Source organism: Kogia breviceps, chromosome 3 (genome assembly GCF_026419965.1).
Source record: "Kogia breviceps isolate mKogBre1 chromosome 3, mKogBre1 haplotype 1, whole genome shotgun sequence".
Lineage (NCBI taxonomy): Eukaryota > Metazoa > Chordata > Mammalia > Artiodactyla > Physeteridae > Kogia > Kogia breviceps.
This window is the reverse complement of record NC_081312.1, coordinates 105,476,130-105,492,367: the sequence shown is the minus strand read 5'-3', so window position 1 is coordinate 105,492,367 and position 16,238 is coordinate 105,476,130. Positions and strand designations below refer to the sequence as shown.

Here is a 16,238-nt window from a genome sequence, read left to right as displayed (position 1 = left end):
TCCGGGAAGATCCCACATGCCGCGGAGTGGCTGGGCCCATGAGCCATGGCCGCTGAGCCTGCGCGTCTGGAGCCTGTGCCCCGCAACGGGAGAGGCCACAGCAGTGAGAGGCCCGCATACGGCCAAAAAAAAAGAAACTAGGATATGAAGATTCTTGATCCAAGATCCATCACAGGCTTCCACACTCCATGATTTTCTTAAAAATATATGCAATACTGTGTGTGTGTCCAACTGCATTTTGGGGCCAAGGGTGTCCACGGCTTGTATCAGACCCTCAATGAGTTCTGAACCACTGAATCAGGTTACCCAAGTGTCCTTCCCTTACAGAGAAGAACCAATTTTCCACTTAGGGTCCCCCTTGGCTTTCAAACTACCCATGGGTGCAGCTATGTCTCTGGAGAGGGTTCTACTCCTAGGAAGACAGGCTCCTCTTGCAGCAGGACTGACTACCACCCACGTTGGCAGGTACATGGGAGAAAGGTCTTGGAATGAAAACTTAGGCTGAACCCCAGCTCTGTTACTTGATTATTACAGCAAGACTGATGACATTATCTGTTCTAATGACTGGACGGTCCTTGTCATGAGCGTCAAACAAGACACAGAGAATTGTGTAAAGTTCTCAATGAATGGCTACTGCTGTTGAAAGAGGGGCTTGAGAAATGGGTCCCACTATTCCAACAGTCGCTAGCACCTTTACCTGACAAGATGAGGTTTAACGAATGCTTGCTCTGGATGCTCCGGGCTCTCAACCTGCAGAGCATCCTCCAGCAGCTGGGCTATGACATCCTGAGAAGGCCCCTGTTCTTCTGAGCAAACTGGCGTCTTCATTTCTTGGAGCAGTATCAAGTATTTGCTTTCTATCTGGCAGAGCTTGGCTTCCAGGCTAGAATACTACAGAGAATGTGGTAGTTACCTCCAATCAGATAGAGACACAGGAAGAGCAATCCTCAAGTACCTCAAGCAATCAAAGAATGACAAGCCAAGAACCACTCGCAAGTGAGCCAGAGAGAGACTGTATCAAAGACAAGAGATGAATTTATGCCACAGGCCACCTGTCTTATTTAAATGGCCCACATGGGCCCCGTCTTCCTTCTAGGGGGTATGACACAGAAGTACTGGTAGTAATGCCTCTGCATGTCAACACACATATCAGTTCTGGACAGGGTTGAGGTGAGCAGCAGCAACCAGGCCACACACCCATTACTGAGGCCAAGCTGAGCTCCACTTGGACACGAGCCCCAAGCAGCCAACCCATGCAACATCAATACTTTCCTAGGACACTGTGACCCAGAACTAGCTTTCATCTGCTACCTTATCAGACAAATCAATACACCCCTGGAAAACATGCAGGAACAAGGTTTGGGAAGATGTCTGAGGACTGTTCAAAAGGTACATGAGGCATACAACAGCTGCTGACACAGTGTCACTGAGCTTCATTGGATTGTAACTGGAAAATCTGTGATGCCTCTATACCCTGCAAAGCCCTTTCCCGCCACAGTCACATCTAACTCTCAAACCAACCCTATCAGGTTCACAGACGGGGCATCACCCTCACCATCCCCATTTATAGATAAGAAACTGATTCACACAACTCAGTAGCATAAATCAAAATCCAAATAACCTTAATTCGGGGGAACCTTAGAATTGTATTTAATTTTTTTCTGTAAACTTCATTATATGTGTGAATAAAAGCTACCTCTCAGGACATTTCTATTTGCCTTCATCATGAAGTGAAACTAAACACAGTGCTATGTAGTTTATATATTTTAAATATAATTTGGTATCAATAACCACACCCTCCAAGCAAGGGGGTTGAACTGATTTTAAAGCATGTCCATTTTAAAATGGATTCTGAATCATACCTCCCACCAGATAATAGAATATAACCATCCTGACCCACCTTTGCCATCAGATCCCTCTCTCTTCTTTCTGCATTTCTCCGTAGAGCTGAGAGTTCCAAGATTTCCTTATTCAGAAATTTATTTTGCGTTTTGTACCCCTGTAGATTATCCTGTTGCAAAAAAAAAGGTCCATCAATTCACATTGGTTGAATGTTGATTAATTATTCTATATCAGCGGTCCCCAACCTTTTTGGCACCAGGGACCGGTTTCATGGAGGACAATTTTTCCACAGACTGGGGGGCGGGGGGATGGCTTTGGGACGATTCAAGCGCTTTACATTTATTGTGTACTTTATTTCTATTATTATTACATTGCAATATGTAATGAAATAATTACACAACTCACCATAATGCTGACAGGAGGTGCAGCTCAGGCGGTAATGCGAGCGATGGGGAGCAGCTATAAATACAGATGAAGTTTTGCCCACTAGCCCACGGCTCACCTCCTGCTGTGCAGCCCAGTTCCTAACAGGCCATGAACAGATACCAGTCCGTGGCCCAGGGGTTGGGGACCCCTGTTCAATATAATTAATATTTTGCTGCCTCACCAATCAAATAGCCCTACTAAGTTAGAACAAGTTCTAAGGAAATGAAAGCTGATTAGTAGACACTTTCTGATTAAACTTTGTGGCTACCCTTGGCAGTAGAAGGTAGGCAGGGACTACTGCTGTAATGAAGGAGATGGGGAAATAAATTTATTTAATGGTGGTGATTTTTCTCACCTGTCCTTAGGAAAAGTAAGTAGGACTTATGTCCTAAATCTATGCAAATATTTTATCTACCCACATTCATTGGGTACAAAAGGTAATGCCTTACACTCATTTTGTTTTTTAACTAGAGAAACTGAACAAATTTTCTGTAGATCCTCATTTTTACTTATCCAGTTTATATGGAAGAGGCTACACACATACACAATGCCCTTACCTAAAGAATTACACTTAATAATGAATACCTATAACCTACAATGTACAAGGCACTTAAGAGAACATGTTCCTCAACTTTTTTACATTAAAAAATGTCAAACTTATGAAAACGTTGAAAGAAAAGTACAATAAACACAATATACCCTTCACCTAAATTTGCCAATTGTTAACTTTTGCCACATTTACTTTCTGTTTTTAAGAGAACCTCACAAGCTGGTGACACGTTCTGCCAAGTCCAACTAAAAGTCCAGCCCTGGCAGAAGCGGGTGCCATACATGACCTTCACCTCTTGAAACTCTGAGCAAGGCAAGCGAAAGGAAACCTTTGAGACAACTGGGGCAGTGATTTCTAAATGCTCCCTACCAAATTCAGTCTTCTACAAATGTGTTTTTCCCCTACTCTGCTTGAAGTTTTCAAGGAATTACTGATCCCTCAATCACAGGAGAAACTGTTCACAACAGCTCCAAAAACAGGCCAGGGGTGGTCAAGAAAGGCACTGATGTGCTGTCCCAGGACAGAGACCATGTCCCCTCCCCAGAGATGTGTCCAGAGACATGCCCCAATCTCCAAACTAGAAACCACCATGGCAGTACACAATTTCCCCTGAAAATACAGAAGAACTGAAAATGTTCCAACAGTTCCTTTAATCGCTGACACCTACAGAGCACTTGCTATGGGTTACAGGTGCCCTGTTCTAGGCACGTGAGGTCCTCGATCCCATTTAAACCTCACAGCTCTTCAGTAGCCACTCTCGTCATCTCCATTTCCTAGGTGAAGAGCTGAGCCACAGGGAGGCTGCACAACTACTAAGTGTCGGGCTGGGAGCCAGGCCTGCTGCGCTTTTGGCCCAGGTGCTTGGCCCCCGACGCCCACCTGAGCTCTGATACACATCACACCTTCTCAGTCTCAGCAAGACCGCATGTCATGACAAACACTGAAGACAGGTGCTGTCAAACCCCAAAGGAGGTCCACAGACTTCCTTTTCTGATCAGAATCATGATGTTCTCCTTTCTCCTGGCGTCTTGAAGCTCTCATATTTGGAAACAATGAAGAAACACATTACTAAAAGGCAGGCTGATTGAAGGAAGGTGAGCTAGAGGGCAACTAAAGAATACACGGGGCGGGCTTCCCTAGTGGCGCAGTGGTTGAGAGCCCGCCTGCCGATGCAGGGGACACGGGTTCGTGCCCAGGTCCGGGAAGATCCCACGTGCCGTGGAGTGGCTGGGCCCGTGAGCCATGGCCGCTGAGCCTGCGCGTCCGGAGCCTGTGCTCCACAACGGGAGAGGCCACAACAGTGAGAGGCCCGCGTGCCACAAAAAAAAAAAAAAAAAAAAAAAAAAAAAAAAAAAAAAAAGAATACACGGGGCCACGATGGACAGAGACTGAGCAGCACAAGGTGGGTCGAGGGAGCAGGACCCCACAGTGTGCCATCTGTGTCTTTGAGTCAAACTTTGCATTACAGTCTAAGGAAGTCCTGATAATGTATCTCAAGGATTCTTTCTCTAAAAAGGGAACCCTCTTGCACTGTTGGTGGGAATGTAAATTGATACAGCCACTATGGAGAACAGTATGGAGGTTCCTTAAAAAACTAAAAATAGAATTACCATATGATCCTGCAATCCCACTACTGGGCATACACTCTGAGAAAACCATAATCCAAAAAGAAACATGCAGGCTTCCCTGGTGGCACAGTGGTTGAGAGTCCACCTGCCAATGCAGGGGACGCGGGTTCGTGCCCCGGTCCGGGAAGATCCCACATGCCACGGAGCTGCTAGGCTGGTGAGCCATGGCTGCTGAGCCTGCGCGTCCAGAGCCTGTACTCCTCAATGGGAGAGGCCACAACAGTGAGAGGCCCACGTACCACCAAAAAAAAAAAAAAAAAAAAAAAGAAACATGCACCCCGATGTTCATTGCAGCACTATTTACAATAGCCAGGTCATGGAAGCAACCTAAATGCCCATCGACAGACAAATGGATAAAGAAGTTGTGGTACATATATACAATGGAATATTACCCAGCCATAAAAAGGAACGAAATTGAGTCATTTGTTGAGACGTGGATGGATCTAGAGACTGTCATACACAGTGAAGTAAGTCAGAAAGAGAAAAACAAATATATATTAACACATGTATGTGGAACCTAGAAGAATGGTACAGATGAACCAGTTTGCAGGGCAGAAGTTGAGACACAGATGTAGAGAACAAATGATGGACACCAACGGGGGAAAGCGGCGGGGGGTGGGGGTGTGTGTGATGAACTGGATGATTGGGATGGACATGTATACAGTGATGTGTATAAAATGGATGACTAATAAGAACCTGCTGTATAAAAAAATAAATATAATAAAATTCAAAAAAATTTTTTTAAAAAGGATTCTGTCTCTAGAATGATGATCACAGCAAGTTAAGACTCTATGAGGTGCCAGGTGCCTTGTGAGGACTTTACATGGAATACCTCTTTTAACCCTTACAAGACCCTATGAGGTGAGCGCCATTTCACAGATGAACACTGAGGCAGAGAGGTGAACCAGCCTGCCCAAGGTCAGAGGTCATGAGTGGCAAAGCTGGGTTTGAACCCAGCCAGGTCTGACTCCAGAGCCCATGCTCAGTCTAAACCGCCACCCCATACTGGGACACATCCCCTTCCTCATTGGTGCTTATTACAGTTGTGATTCTGTTTTTTTGTTTTTGTGCTTTATAAACTAAACTCTGAGCTCCAGGAGGACAGAGACTGTATACTTTGTGTGGAGTACAAAGCCCAGCACATGGCTGACTGACTGAATGAATGAAAGAGTCCCAAGAAGCAAAAGTTGTATGCATGAAGATATTCATGAAATAACAAATCACAGGAAAGAAGACAGAGACAGAGGCTGATTAAGTAAATGATGACAGAGTCAAAAGATGGACAATCTGGAATCATTAATGATAGCAATACAGAAAGTGCCTGGGTTGTAAGGCTGAATGAAACAAAAGTCTATCGACTCCAGGAAATGGAAGAATTATGTAAACATGGAAAAGGCCTGGAAGGAAGTATGGGAAAAATATTTAAATCACTAGGTGGTAAAATTCTAAGACCAATATGTGCTCCTGCCTCAAAATACTACAGGAACAGAAAGTGACCACATATGAGACCAAAAAAGAAATGTTAGCATATTCTAAAAAGCAATAATCTTTACAGGCACATACACTGACTATAAAGCAAGACACTGAATAGTAACAGTAACAACAACAAAAAAGATACCTTCCCCCCACCAAAACACACACAAAATTTTTTCCCCTACCTAGACATTTTAAATTTGGGGTCAAACGAAGAAATCAATATAGAAACCATGCGGTATCTAAAAGTGAAGGACAATGAGATTCTTCACTCCAATTCTCCCAGTGCCACCACAGAGGAGGCACGAACGTGACTGTCTTCTGCATGGCACAGGGGATGCCCTGGCAATATCTGGCCCAGGCAGAGCAATGTCAGAAAACATGAGGTCACCAAGCCGGGCAGGACTCACTCAGAACGCACAGGTCACAGGGAAGTCCCTTAACAACCTTTCTGCCTCTCCATAAGCTATGTCACCACTTAACCTCACTCCTGGTGGAATTCTGGAGCCACAGACTTTATAAATTAAGCTGAGAAATTTTGGAGAAAAAAAAAAATGTCACCCGCTACCCTGCAAAAAGAAAAGGTCAAGAAGGCTAGCTGTGATCAGCTCCATCAGTCGTCTCCAAAAGGAGCTGTGTGGAGCCACAACAACAAAGCCACACACTCCCCTCCACACCCTGGCTCGGCTCCCGGGGAAACATGCTCCCCACGCGTCCTCCACTGCCGAGCACTGGGACCTGGAAACTGAACGCCCTGGTGTCATTCTCCAAACACTACAAAGGCAGACGTGCTTGCAAAATATAAAATTCAGTTGACCTTAAATTAGTGGTCTTAAAACGTGTATCACTGATGGGATATATATTTAGGGTCAGTACACTCTAGGTTGCATATATAAACAAAACCAATTTTTACTGGTAACACTAACCAAGACCTTTTTTTTTTTTAAACTCGGCTATTTTTGTAGTAGATATAATTATAAAGTAATGAGATTGAGGGTTTGGGTGGTGTTTTTGCCCTTTTGGTTTTTCTTACCAATAAATCCTTCTGGCCTCATATATCTACTGGGTGCTGTCACTGAGAAGTTGTCACCATGGGAGACCACATACATATCCGACAAAGTCGCCATTATTCCAGTGTTTTAATTTCCATTTTGGAATTATCTTTAAGGCTCAGGCATGTCCATCAGGCATCCAATCTACTGACACTGCATGACAGGTACCACTAGTCAGGAAGCAGGCTCAGTAACAACCTCAAAAGTGGCAAACCTTTGCCCTTCAAGGATAAACTGCATTTGGGGGGCGAAACATCCTCGGTGCCACATTATTTGCAAAAAGTGGGTAGCCAGGTGAGGGAGGCTTTGCAGCCAGGTGGGACCGACAGCTGCAGAACTGTGTGGGGTCAGCTGGGGTCTGGGCTACACCCAATGCCTCATGTCCTAGGAGACACTTCTCCACCTGAAACTTCTCCAAATCGAGAACTGGTGGCAGCAAAACTTTTGGGACCCTCGCTGTGGCCTGACTGACAGTGGCCCAAGGCCATTCGGCTCTCCGCTCAGGACCAGCATGCTTCTCCGTGGGCACAGAGTCAGACTGCTCATGCCCCCAGTCACGCTCTTCCTACCTCTTCAGCTGGCCACCACCCCAGGTATGATGGGGAGAGTCACCTGCACTTAGGAACCAGCCTCCCATCCCCAGGGCCAGCCAGAAAGGGACACTGGGAAGAGAGCTCTGCCCTCCCTTCTGAGTGTCAGGACCCTCCTGCCTTAGGCATGGGGGGCGCTGACTCTGAGCAGGCCCTCTTCCCCGGCGTGCTTGGGAACCAGGGTCTGCTTTCCCACCTGACCCCACACTAGCTGTTGGGAACAGTGTTCCCTCACCTGGCCTCCATTATGTCCTAAGGCGGGCTATGCAAATGATGGTGTGTGCATCCACGCACAGAGGGGGCAAGAAACAGCCTCTGTAGGTTACATGTAATAATGAAGTTCTAAGGGTGTATAAACAGAAAGAGAAGTCGCAGCTGCCTGAAAGCAAAGGAGGGGGAAAAATCTGAAACTGTTCTGAGCTATGGCGACACTGATGGGCTGAGACTTTCATTTTCCAAGGAAGCTTCTTAGAAACCTAGTAATTATCTGACTGGAAGTCCTGTGACACTTGTTTTAACAAAAAGGCACAGCTTCTCTGTTGTCACACCAAATTAGCTCATTGAGGCTAGCAGCTCTAGAGTGACATCAACAGACAGGCTGTTAGCGGGTTTTGGATTTCTTGTCCCAATAACAGGGGCCCACGCCCTGCTCTTACTTTCAGTCGGTCCAGTTCCAGCTGGTCCCTGGATGTGGGGAGGGCCACAGGAGAGCTGGGCATGGAGGTGGGAGAGGAGGCGCTGCCCTCGCACTCGCTGAGCTGCCGGGAGAGCTTCATGATGACCTCGTCCTTGGCCTGGATGGTCTCCATTAGCATCCCCAGCTGCTCGCTGAGCTCGCCCACTTTGTTCTTCAGTGTCCTTACTTCCTGCTGAAGACTCTCTTTCTCCTGGTTGAACCTCTCCAGCTGGCTGGTGAGGCCCAGAATCTGGTCGTCCTTCTGGTGCAGAAGCCCCAGTGTGTCCTGCGGGACCCCCTCACAGAGGCGGCTGCTCGTGAAGTACTTGTCGTACTGGGAGGACCGCACCGTCTGCTGCAGGAGCCGCACAAGCTCCTGGGATCCAGGGGAGGATGGAGTGGGGAGCAGGGGTGGGAGAAAAAGCAGAAATCATGGCAGCTTTGCATGGAGCAACCATTGGTATTTGAGCAAATGCAGAAACTTTACTGGAAATATTTTAATAACCAACTTCCTCTTGAAGGATCTCAAAAATAGAGAAGGAAAAATATTTATTCCATAAAGGCTGTCTGTAGAGAACAATAATAGGAAACAGGAAATAGTGGACAGGCAGAGTGCAATTAGCAATGGCTCCCAGTAAACGTTCATCCGTATTTAAAAATCTGAGGTCTAAATGCACTGACCTGCTGAGGAATTAAGTATAATTAGGTGTGATCAGCTCAAAAGGAAGCTGCTGTTTTAACAGGATGTGGAAACTCTTTTAACAACTGTTCATGGGCCTTGGGCTGAAGCTATGCTCAGAGAGATTTGACGTCAGGGCAGTCATGGGCAAGGTGCAAACAACACCCTCCCCGACCCACTCTGAGGGGTCTTCACTCTCGTCGGAATTTCAAATGTCTATGAACAAATGACCAAGCAGAACAGCAGTGCCTAGGTCGGTAGCCATGGCAACATACAACTTTTAGGGGAAAAGCACCTTCAGGGAAATAATGGAGTCAAAGAAACACGAAAGCTGGGTTTTGCTCCTCTGGTCCCTGGCCTGCTGACATGAGATGAGATAGAAATGTGAGGAAGAAGAATTACCTTCTGACTGGATAAGTCTTTCCTTAACCTTTCCAGCTCTTCCTGCTGGTTCTGGACCTGCAGCTGCATCTCGGAGGCCAACTTGCTGGTGCTACCACTGCCCGATGGCCCCTCGGCTGAAGGGTCACCACTACTGTGGCGATTTTTATACGATCCAATCATGTCTTTCAAAGGGCGTTTTCCTTTGTAGGGAATACGTCCAAAATCAAAGGGAAATCCTGAGCCAGTTACTCCTACATAAAAACAAAACTTGTTTAAGTTCAGGTCAAATTTTCCTTTCAGAAATTCCAGTAAAATACATTAACATTCCATCCATCATCCTCTAAGGAGTTCTGCATGCATCACTCTCTGCTCATAGCTCATTCTTGATAATAACCAAGCTTAAGATCAAAGATGATCTTTCATGTGATCACTTTTAAAGAAAACTTTCTCTATTTGCTCAATTTCTGCATTAAGACAGACGAAAAAAGTCAGACTATACATTAGTACTAATGAGGAATTTATGACAAAACAGTACTAAACTCTCTCAAGATTCATTTGTAATGTTAAGTTTATTTTCCAAAAGATCAGTTCTAAGCCTATGTGTTCACATCACTATTTTCCTATTTCAGATACTTTGAGGACCAAAGAGAACAGAGACACAGACCCGGGAAGAACATGGTTGCCCCACGTTCCTACAGCATCCTGAACACAAGGTGTCCCTTCCCCCAGGCACCTTAGTAAGGACAGGGCCTGCATCTACAAAGTTAGAGGGCAGGACTTAGAAATACACTAGGGATCCTCGGCTGCTTATTTTTAGCTAATCTGTCCTTACTAAAAAAACAAACCAAAAAAACCCCGAGTTTATGTTTTCTTAATTGTAAACACATTTTATTCTCTTCCTTAAAAACGAGTTATTTAAAAATACTGAAGGATCCAAATAAATTTTGGTATAAATGGATTCAAATATATATTAAAAATATAAAGAGGAGAGTACATACTATATAGATTCCATTTATATAACTTTAGAAAACAGGCAAAACAAAACTATTATGTTAGGAGTCAGGACAGTGGTTTTGGGGGTGGCGGGGGGAGGTGAGGTAGTGACTGGAAGGGGTTTGGGGATAGAGACCGTGACTCCTGTACTGTCCTGTTTCTTCAAGTAAGTGCTGGCTACATGGATATGCTCACTTTGTGAAAATCCATTGAGCTATACATTTCTGATTGGGGGACTTTTCTGTGTGTATGAAGATTAGCTTACTTCCCATGAATGACATGAACAAGAAGCTGGCAGGCTGATTCTTGGAGCCGTTACAGGAAATATCCATGAATCAGCAAGACAAAAATCCAGAGACATCCTTGTCCTTCCGTGTCTTCCACACAGGCTCCCTCTCAGAGGGATCAGGGGCTGGGCAGAGGCTGAGAAGGCTGCTCCCAGACAAGAAGCTGCTCTCCAGGGGTGCTGGGAGTTTCTTGCCCCACCCAAGTCACTAAGCCTTACTGATTCTTCCTTCCCAATCTTGCTACCATTCACCCTTCCATTTCATTCCTAGAGTCTCTATGGGGAAGTCAGAGCCAACAATGTTTACCTTCAACAGTCCAAATCCCCAACACAAATCCCTGTTCCTCAGAAGGCATTCCCAGTTGACAATGAGCCCCTCTCCTGGGTGCCCTGCTGGCTGTGCCACGTGCTGGGTCACGAGGCACATGACCCACATGTTCACCACGTCACACTGGACCTTAGGGTTCCCTGCTACCATCCTGGGGATCACAAGTAAGCTCCCCACCAAAGCAAGTCATGTGGTCCTTTCCCAGGGGACAGAAAAAAATATTACCTTCAGTAAATATGTGCTCTCAGTAAAGATTTCCTAAAATCCTGCCTCCTAATCCTGCCAGCTCGTGCCAGAATGAAGCATAAGGCAGAATTTCAAAATTGTTTATTGTTATTTTACATTTAAAACATCAATATTCCCTCAATGGATAAATGGATGTAGGATCATGAAGGGCTGCTTAATGCATTAGGCAAAATGCCAATGGAGAGATGTATGAACGGGGTCAGGCTGACACCCTACATCCTGATTGACCTTAATATCACAAAAAGAGGGAAAACCAGATATAATGTGGTTCCAGATGTGATGCAACAAGAAATACACAGCATCCCTAGCCCCCACCCCACCCCAAAATATTCTTGTCATAATTAAAAGTCAACCCTGAATCTGGGCAGGCCTCTACTCTAGTGACAAGTGTATAGGAAATACAGGGATGGAGAAGCATATTCTGTGACCCCACAAAAATATAATTAACAAAATCCAGAATGTGGGCAATTCCTTGGCAGGTAGACCCTGTTTCTTCAACAAGTGTGGCAAGGGAAACGGAAGACAAAAAAAAAAAAAAAACAGAGAGCTGTTCAGACTGAAAGAGACCCAAGAAGACACACAACCTAACACACTTGGGGGCCTGTTAGCCCCTCATTTGCTCATGCCAACTGCAAGCAGACATTTATGGAACAACTGGGAAAGGAGACAAGAAGGATTTGCTGTAAGTGTTTAGGTATAACGATGAAGCTGTGGTTCTTTTAAAGAGTCATCTCTTGGAGATACATACTAAAATGTTTACAGATGCAAAGGATTAATATCTAGAACTTCCTTTAAAATAACCCAGCTGGTCATGGATGCCAGGAGAGGCCAGGAGCTCAGAGGAGATAGAGAGGGAAAAAAAGAGGCCATAAGTTCAAAACTGTGGAATGTGACACTACAGCTTCTACTTGTGTGTACATTAACAAATTTCTATAAATAAAAAGTTTTAGTTTTTTTTAAATCAGTATTTCTGGAAAGAGCACCGTTGACTTCCAGATCTTCTATCTCCTGAAAAAGTTTCAGAACCACAGGATTGGACAGTTATTTATTTCTTGTGACATCTCATTTTCAAGCCTTTATGTTTTATTTCCCACAAAGAGAACACAACTCCCATTGGGTCTCACGCTCCCAGTGATAACTGCTACCAAAGGGTCTCCCACATCACCAGTGGTTAACAGATGGCAGCGGAGAGAATGAAAGACAGCAGGCACCACATCCATACCTTTGTTTCCTTCAGGGATCTGCTTCTTCCTTTCTTCCTGTACCATGGACTCCTCCAGGTCCTTAGGGCTTGGCTCTAAAAGCTCCCACTCTTCACTGGTGTAAAACACACTCCTCCTACTGTCGTTATGCCCTCTCCCAGGACGAAAAGAAGACATTGAATTTCTATTGGGAAAAATGAAATGTTTTATTTTTTAAAAAAATGGTAAAGCAAAACGTAATGTCACATACATACGCTTGGCAAAAACTAAAATCTGATAATAGCAAATGTTGGTGAGGATATGGAGAAATGAGAACTCTCATACACTGCTGGTGGGAGTATAAATTGGAACTTTTACCATGGAGAACAATTCAGCAACATACAGATAAGCTGAAGAAGTTTTTGCCCTAAGACCCAGCGACCCAGCATTTCTTAGATTCTTCAACATGTGCACAAGGAGACACAAACAAGAATATCCACTGCAGCACTATTCATATTAGCAGAAAACCCCAACAATCTAAACATTTATTGACAAGAGAATAGATAAATAAACTGTAGCATATTCATACGATCAAATACTATACATCACTTAAAGTGAATTCATTCATTCAACAAATATTAGTTAAGTGCCTACAATGTGCCAGGCACTGTTCTAAGTGTTTGGGATATGCTAGTGAACAAATATTCCTGTCCTTGTGGAATGTACATTCTATCTAAAGTTACATGGATCATATGGACAAATATTTTTTTAATGCTCAATAAGAAAAGAAAGAAAATTGAAGAATGACATGTATAACATGATTTTTTTTTAATCTTCAAGATAATACTATTAATAGATATCATTTATAGATACACACATATGTAGTAAAACTTAAAAATCCACACAAGAATGATAATTATCAAATACAGAACACTGGTTACTCCTGTGAAGGGCAAGAAAAGAATGGGACCATGGAGACAAGAAAGGATTTGAACCATATCTGTAATGTTTTAGTTTGTGTTTTAAAAAGTGCAGCAGAAATATGACAAAATTATATAGTGTAGTAGTGGTTACCCAGGTAATCAATTTACTATACTTTACACTTGCCTGTGTGCTAAAATTATTTCATTAAAACTTTTAAAAACTAGGTTGGTATTTCTACTTCCAGTGAAAATGGACTAAGAGGGACTGGATTTACAGTCATCTGAAACAACTGAAAAACTGAACAAAATACAGGAAACAATGATTTTTCAGATATTGGACATCAGGCTACACAGGGCAGTGATCCCTGAGAGGTGGAAAACAAACGAGGTAAGCCCCACCCCTGCCCAAGCTTACTGCCTAGAGACTTCCCAGGCCACAGTGCAGGCGGCGGGAACCCAGGTGGAGCTCTCCCATGAATTGATAAGACAGAGTTGGGAATCCCAAGGCAGGTGGAGTTCACAGGGCACAGTACCAGAGAGAAGAGAGCTGTATGGAGAGCTGCAGAAACATCAGAGGGTTCCCAAGTCTCCAGATGAGTACTATCAGGGGTGTGTGTAGGAAAGCTATCCAAGCATGGGGAAAGAACCCCCTGAGAGGAGCACAGGGAACCATCCCTCTCCTCACGCAATCGTGTCTAGTCCCACCGGCCAGAGTGGGAAACCTCTCACGTCATGGTGTATGGTAGACTGGTACTTGGAAAAAGGTTGCTGACATTATCCCTAGACTAAAGCCCGCTCTCATACTACCTAAAAAAGCTTAAAAGTGAACTTCAAAAGTATCAAACTGTTTCTGAGTAATTAAACTACATTCCAGAACAAAGCTTAAGAATATATGTACAGGAACACACACAAAAATCTAGCACCAAGAAAGGTAAAACTCATAATATCAGGCATGCAATAAAAAATTATCAGGCATGCAAAGAAGTAGGAAAATACAACTCATTCTAAGGAAAAAAATCACTAAACAGAAACAGACTGAGAAATGACAAATAATAAAATTAGTAGACAAGGATTTTAAAAGTTACTATAACTGTTTCCCCATGTTTGAGAAGCTAGAAGAAAGACTGAACATGTTAAATAGAGATATGGAAGATGTGAGAAAAAGATCCAAATCAAAACTTCTAGAGATAGAGGAAAACATAGGCAGAACATTCTTTGACATAAATCACAGCAATATTTTTTTAGATCCATCTCCTAGAGTAATGGAAACAAAAGCAAAAATAAACAAATGGAACCTAATTAAACTTAAAAGCTTTTACACAGCAAAGGAAACCAGAAACAAAATGAAAAGACAACTTACAGAATGGGAGAAAATATTTGCAAACGACACAACCAACAAGAGATTAACTTCCAAGATATACAAACAGCTCACACAGCTCAATATTTAAAAACAAAAAACCAAAAAAACCCAACACAATCAAAAAAATGGGCAGAAGACCTAAATAAGACATTTTTCCAAAAGACATACAGATGGCCAACAGGCACGTGAAAAGATGCTCAACATTGCTAATTATTAGAGCAAGGCAAATTGAAACTACAATGAGGTATCACCTCACACCAGTCAGAATGGCCATCAACAAAAAGTCTACAAACAATAAATGCTGGAGAGGGTGTGGAGAAAAGGGAACCCTCTTGCACTATTGATGGGAATGTAAATTGGTACAGCCACTATGTGGAATAGTATGCAGGTTCCTTCAAAGACTAAAAATAGAGTTACCATATGATCCAGCAATCCCCCTCCTGGGCATATATCCAGAAAAGATGAAAACTCTAATTTGAAAAGATACATGCACCTCAATGTTCACTGCAGCACTATTTACAACAGCCAAGACATGGAAGCAACCTAAATGCCTGTCAACAGATGAATGGTTAAAGAAGAGGTGGTACAGGGCTTCCCTGATAGCACAGTGGTTGAGAATCTGCCTGCTAATGCAGGGGACATGGGTTCGAGCCCTGGTCTGGGAAGATCCCACATGCCGTGGAGCAACTAGGCCCATGAGCCACAACTACTGAGCCTGCGCATCTGGAGCCTGTGCTCCACAACAAGAGATGCCGCGATAAGTGAGAGGCCCGCGCACCACGATGAAGAGTGGCCCCCACTTGCCACAACTAGAGAAAGCCCTCACACAGAAACAAAGACCCAACACAGCCAAAAGTAAAATAAAATAAATAAAAGAAATGCATTTCCATTTTAAAAAAAAAGAAGAGGTGGTACATATATACAATGAAATATTACTCAGCCATAAAAAAGAATGAAACACTGCCATTTGCAGCAACATGTTTGGACCTAGAGATTATCATACTAACTGAAGTAAGTCAGACAGAGAAAGACAAATATCATATGATATCATTTATATGTGGAATTGAAGAAACTGACACAAATGAACTTACCTATGAAATAGAAACAGACTCACAGACATAGAAAGCAAACTTATGGTAAGCAAATTTATGGTTACAAAGGGGGAAGGGGATGGGGAGGGCTAAATTAGGAGTTTGGGATTAACATATACACACTACTATATATAAAATAAACAATGAGGACCTACTATATAGCACAGGGAACTATATTCAATATATTGTAATAACCTATAATAGAAAAGAATCTGAAAAAGAATATAAAACTGAATCACTCTGCTGTATACCTGAAACTAACATAACATTGTAAATTAACTATACTTCAATTAAAAATAACCTAGGGATAAAACTACAATGTCTATGATGAAAATACACTAGATGGGATTAATAGCAGATGAGATATTGCAGAAGGAAAGATTAGTGAACTTGATGACAGTGCAATAGAAACTATCCAAAATAAAACAGAGAGAAGAAAGACAAAGGAAGAATCAACGAGCCATGGGGCAATGTTAAGCATGTAATAATGTCAGCTGATGTTCAACAAGGGTGCCAAGAAATTCAATGGG

The 16,238-nt window shown here is 43.4% G+C and overlaps 1 protein-coding gene across 3 annotated transcripts in view; it reads right to left on the bottom strand.

Annotated features, from left to right (window-relative positions):
- The window catches only part of TBC1D2B (TBC1 domain family member 2B), a 92,588-nt gene that overhangs the window by 23,351 nt on the left and 52,999 nt on the right, over window positions 1–16,238 (bottom strand). For all 3 annotated transcript variants that reach the window (XR_010839740.1, XM_059056805.2, XM_067029444.1), the window contains 5 exons: window positions 12,376–12,539; window positions 9,319–9,551; window positions 8,218–8,613; window positions 1,901–2,011; window positions 698–891 (listed from right to left, as the gene is read on the bottom strand). Coding sequence is in view for 2 of the 3 variants with exons in the window: in XM_059056805.2 (XP_058912788.1) it covers window positions 698–891; window positions 1,901–2,011; window positions 8,218–8,613; window positions 9,319–9,551; window positions 12,376–12,539 (1,098 nt within the window). In the remaining variant the exon portion in view is untranslated. The remainder of the gene's footprint in view (window positions 1–697; window positions 892–1,900; window positions 2,012–8,217; window positions 8,614–9,318; window positions 9,552–12,375; window positions 12,540–16,238) is intronic.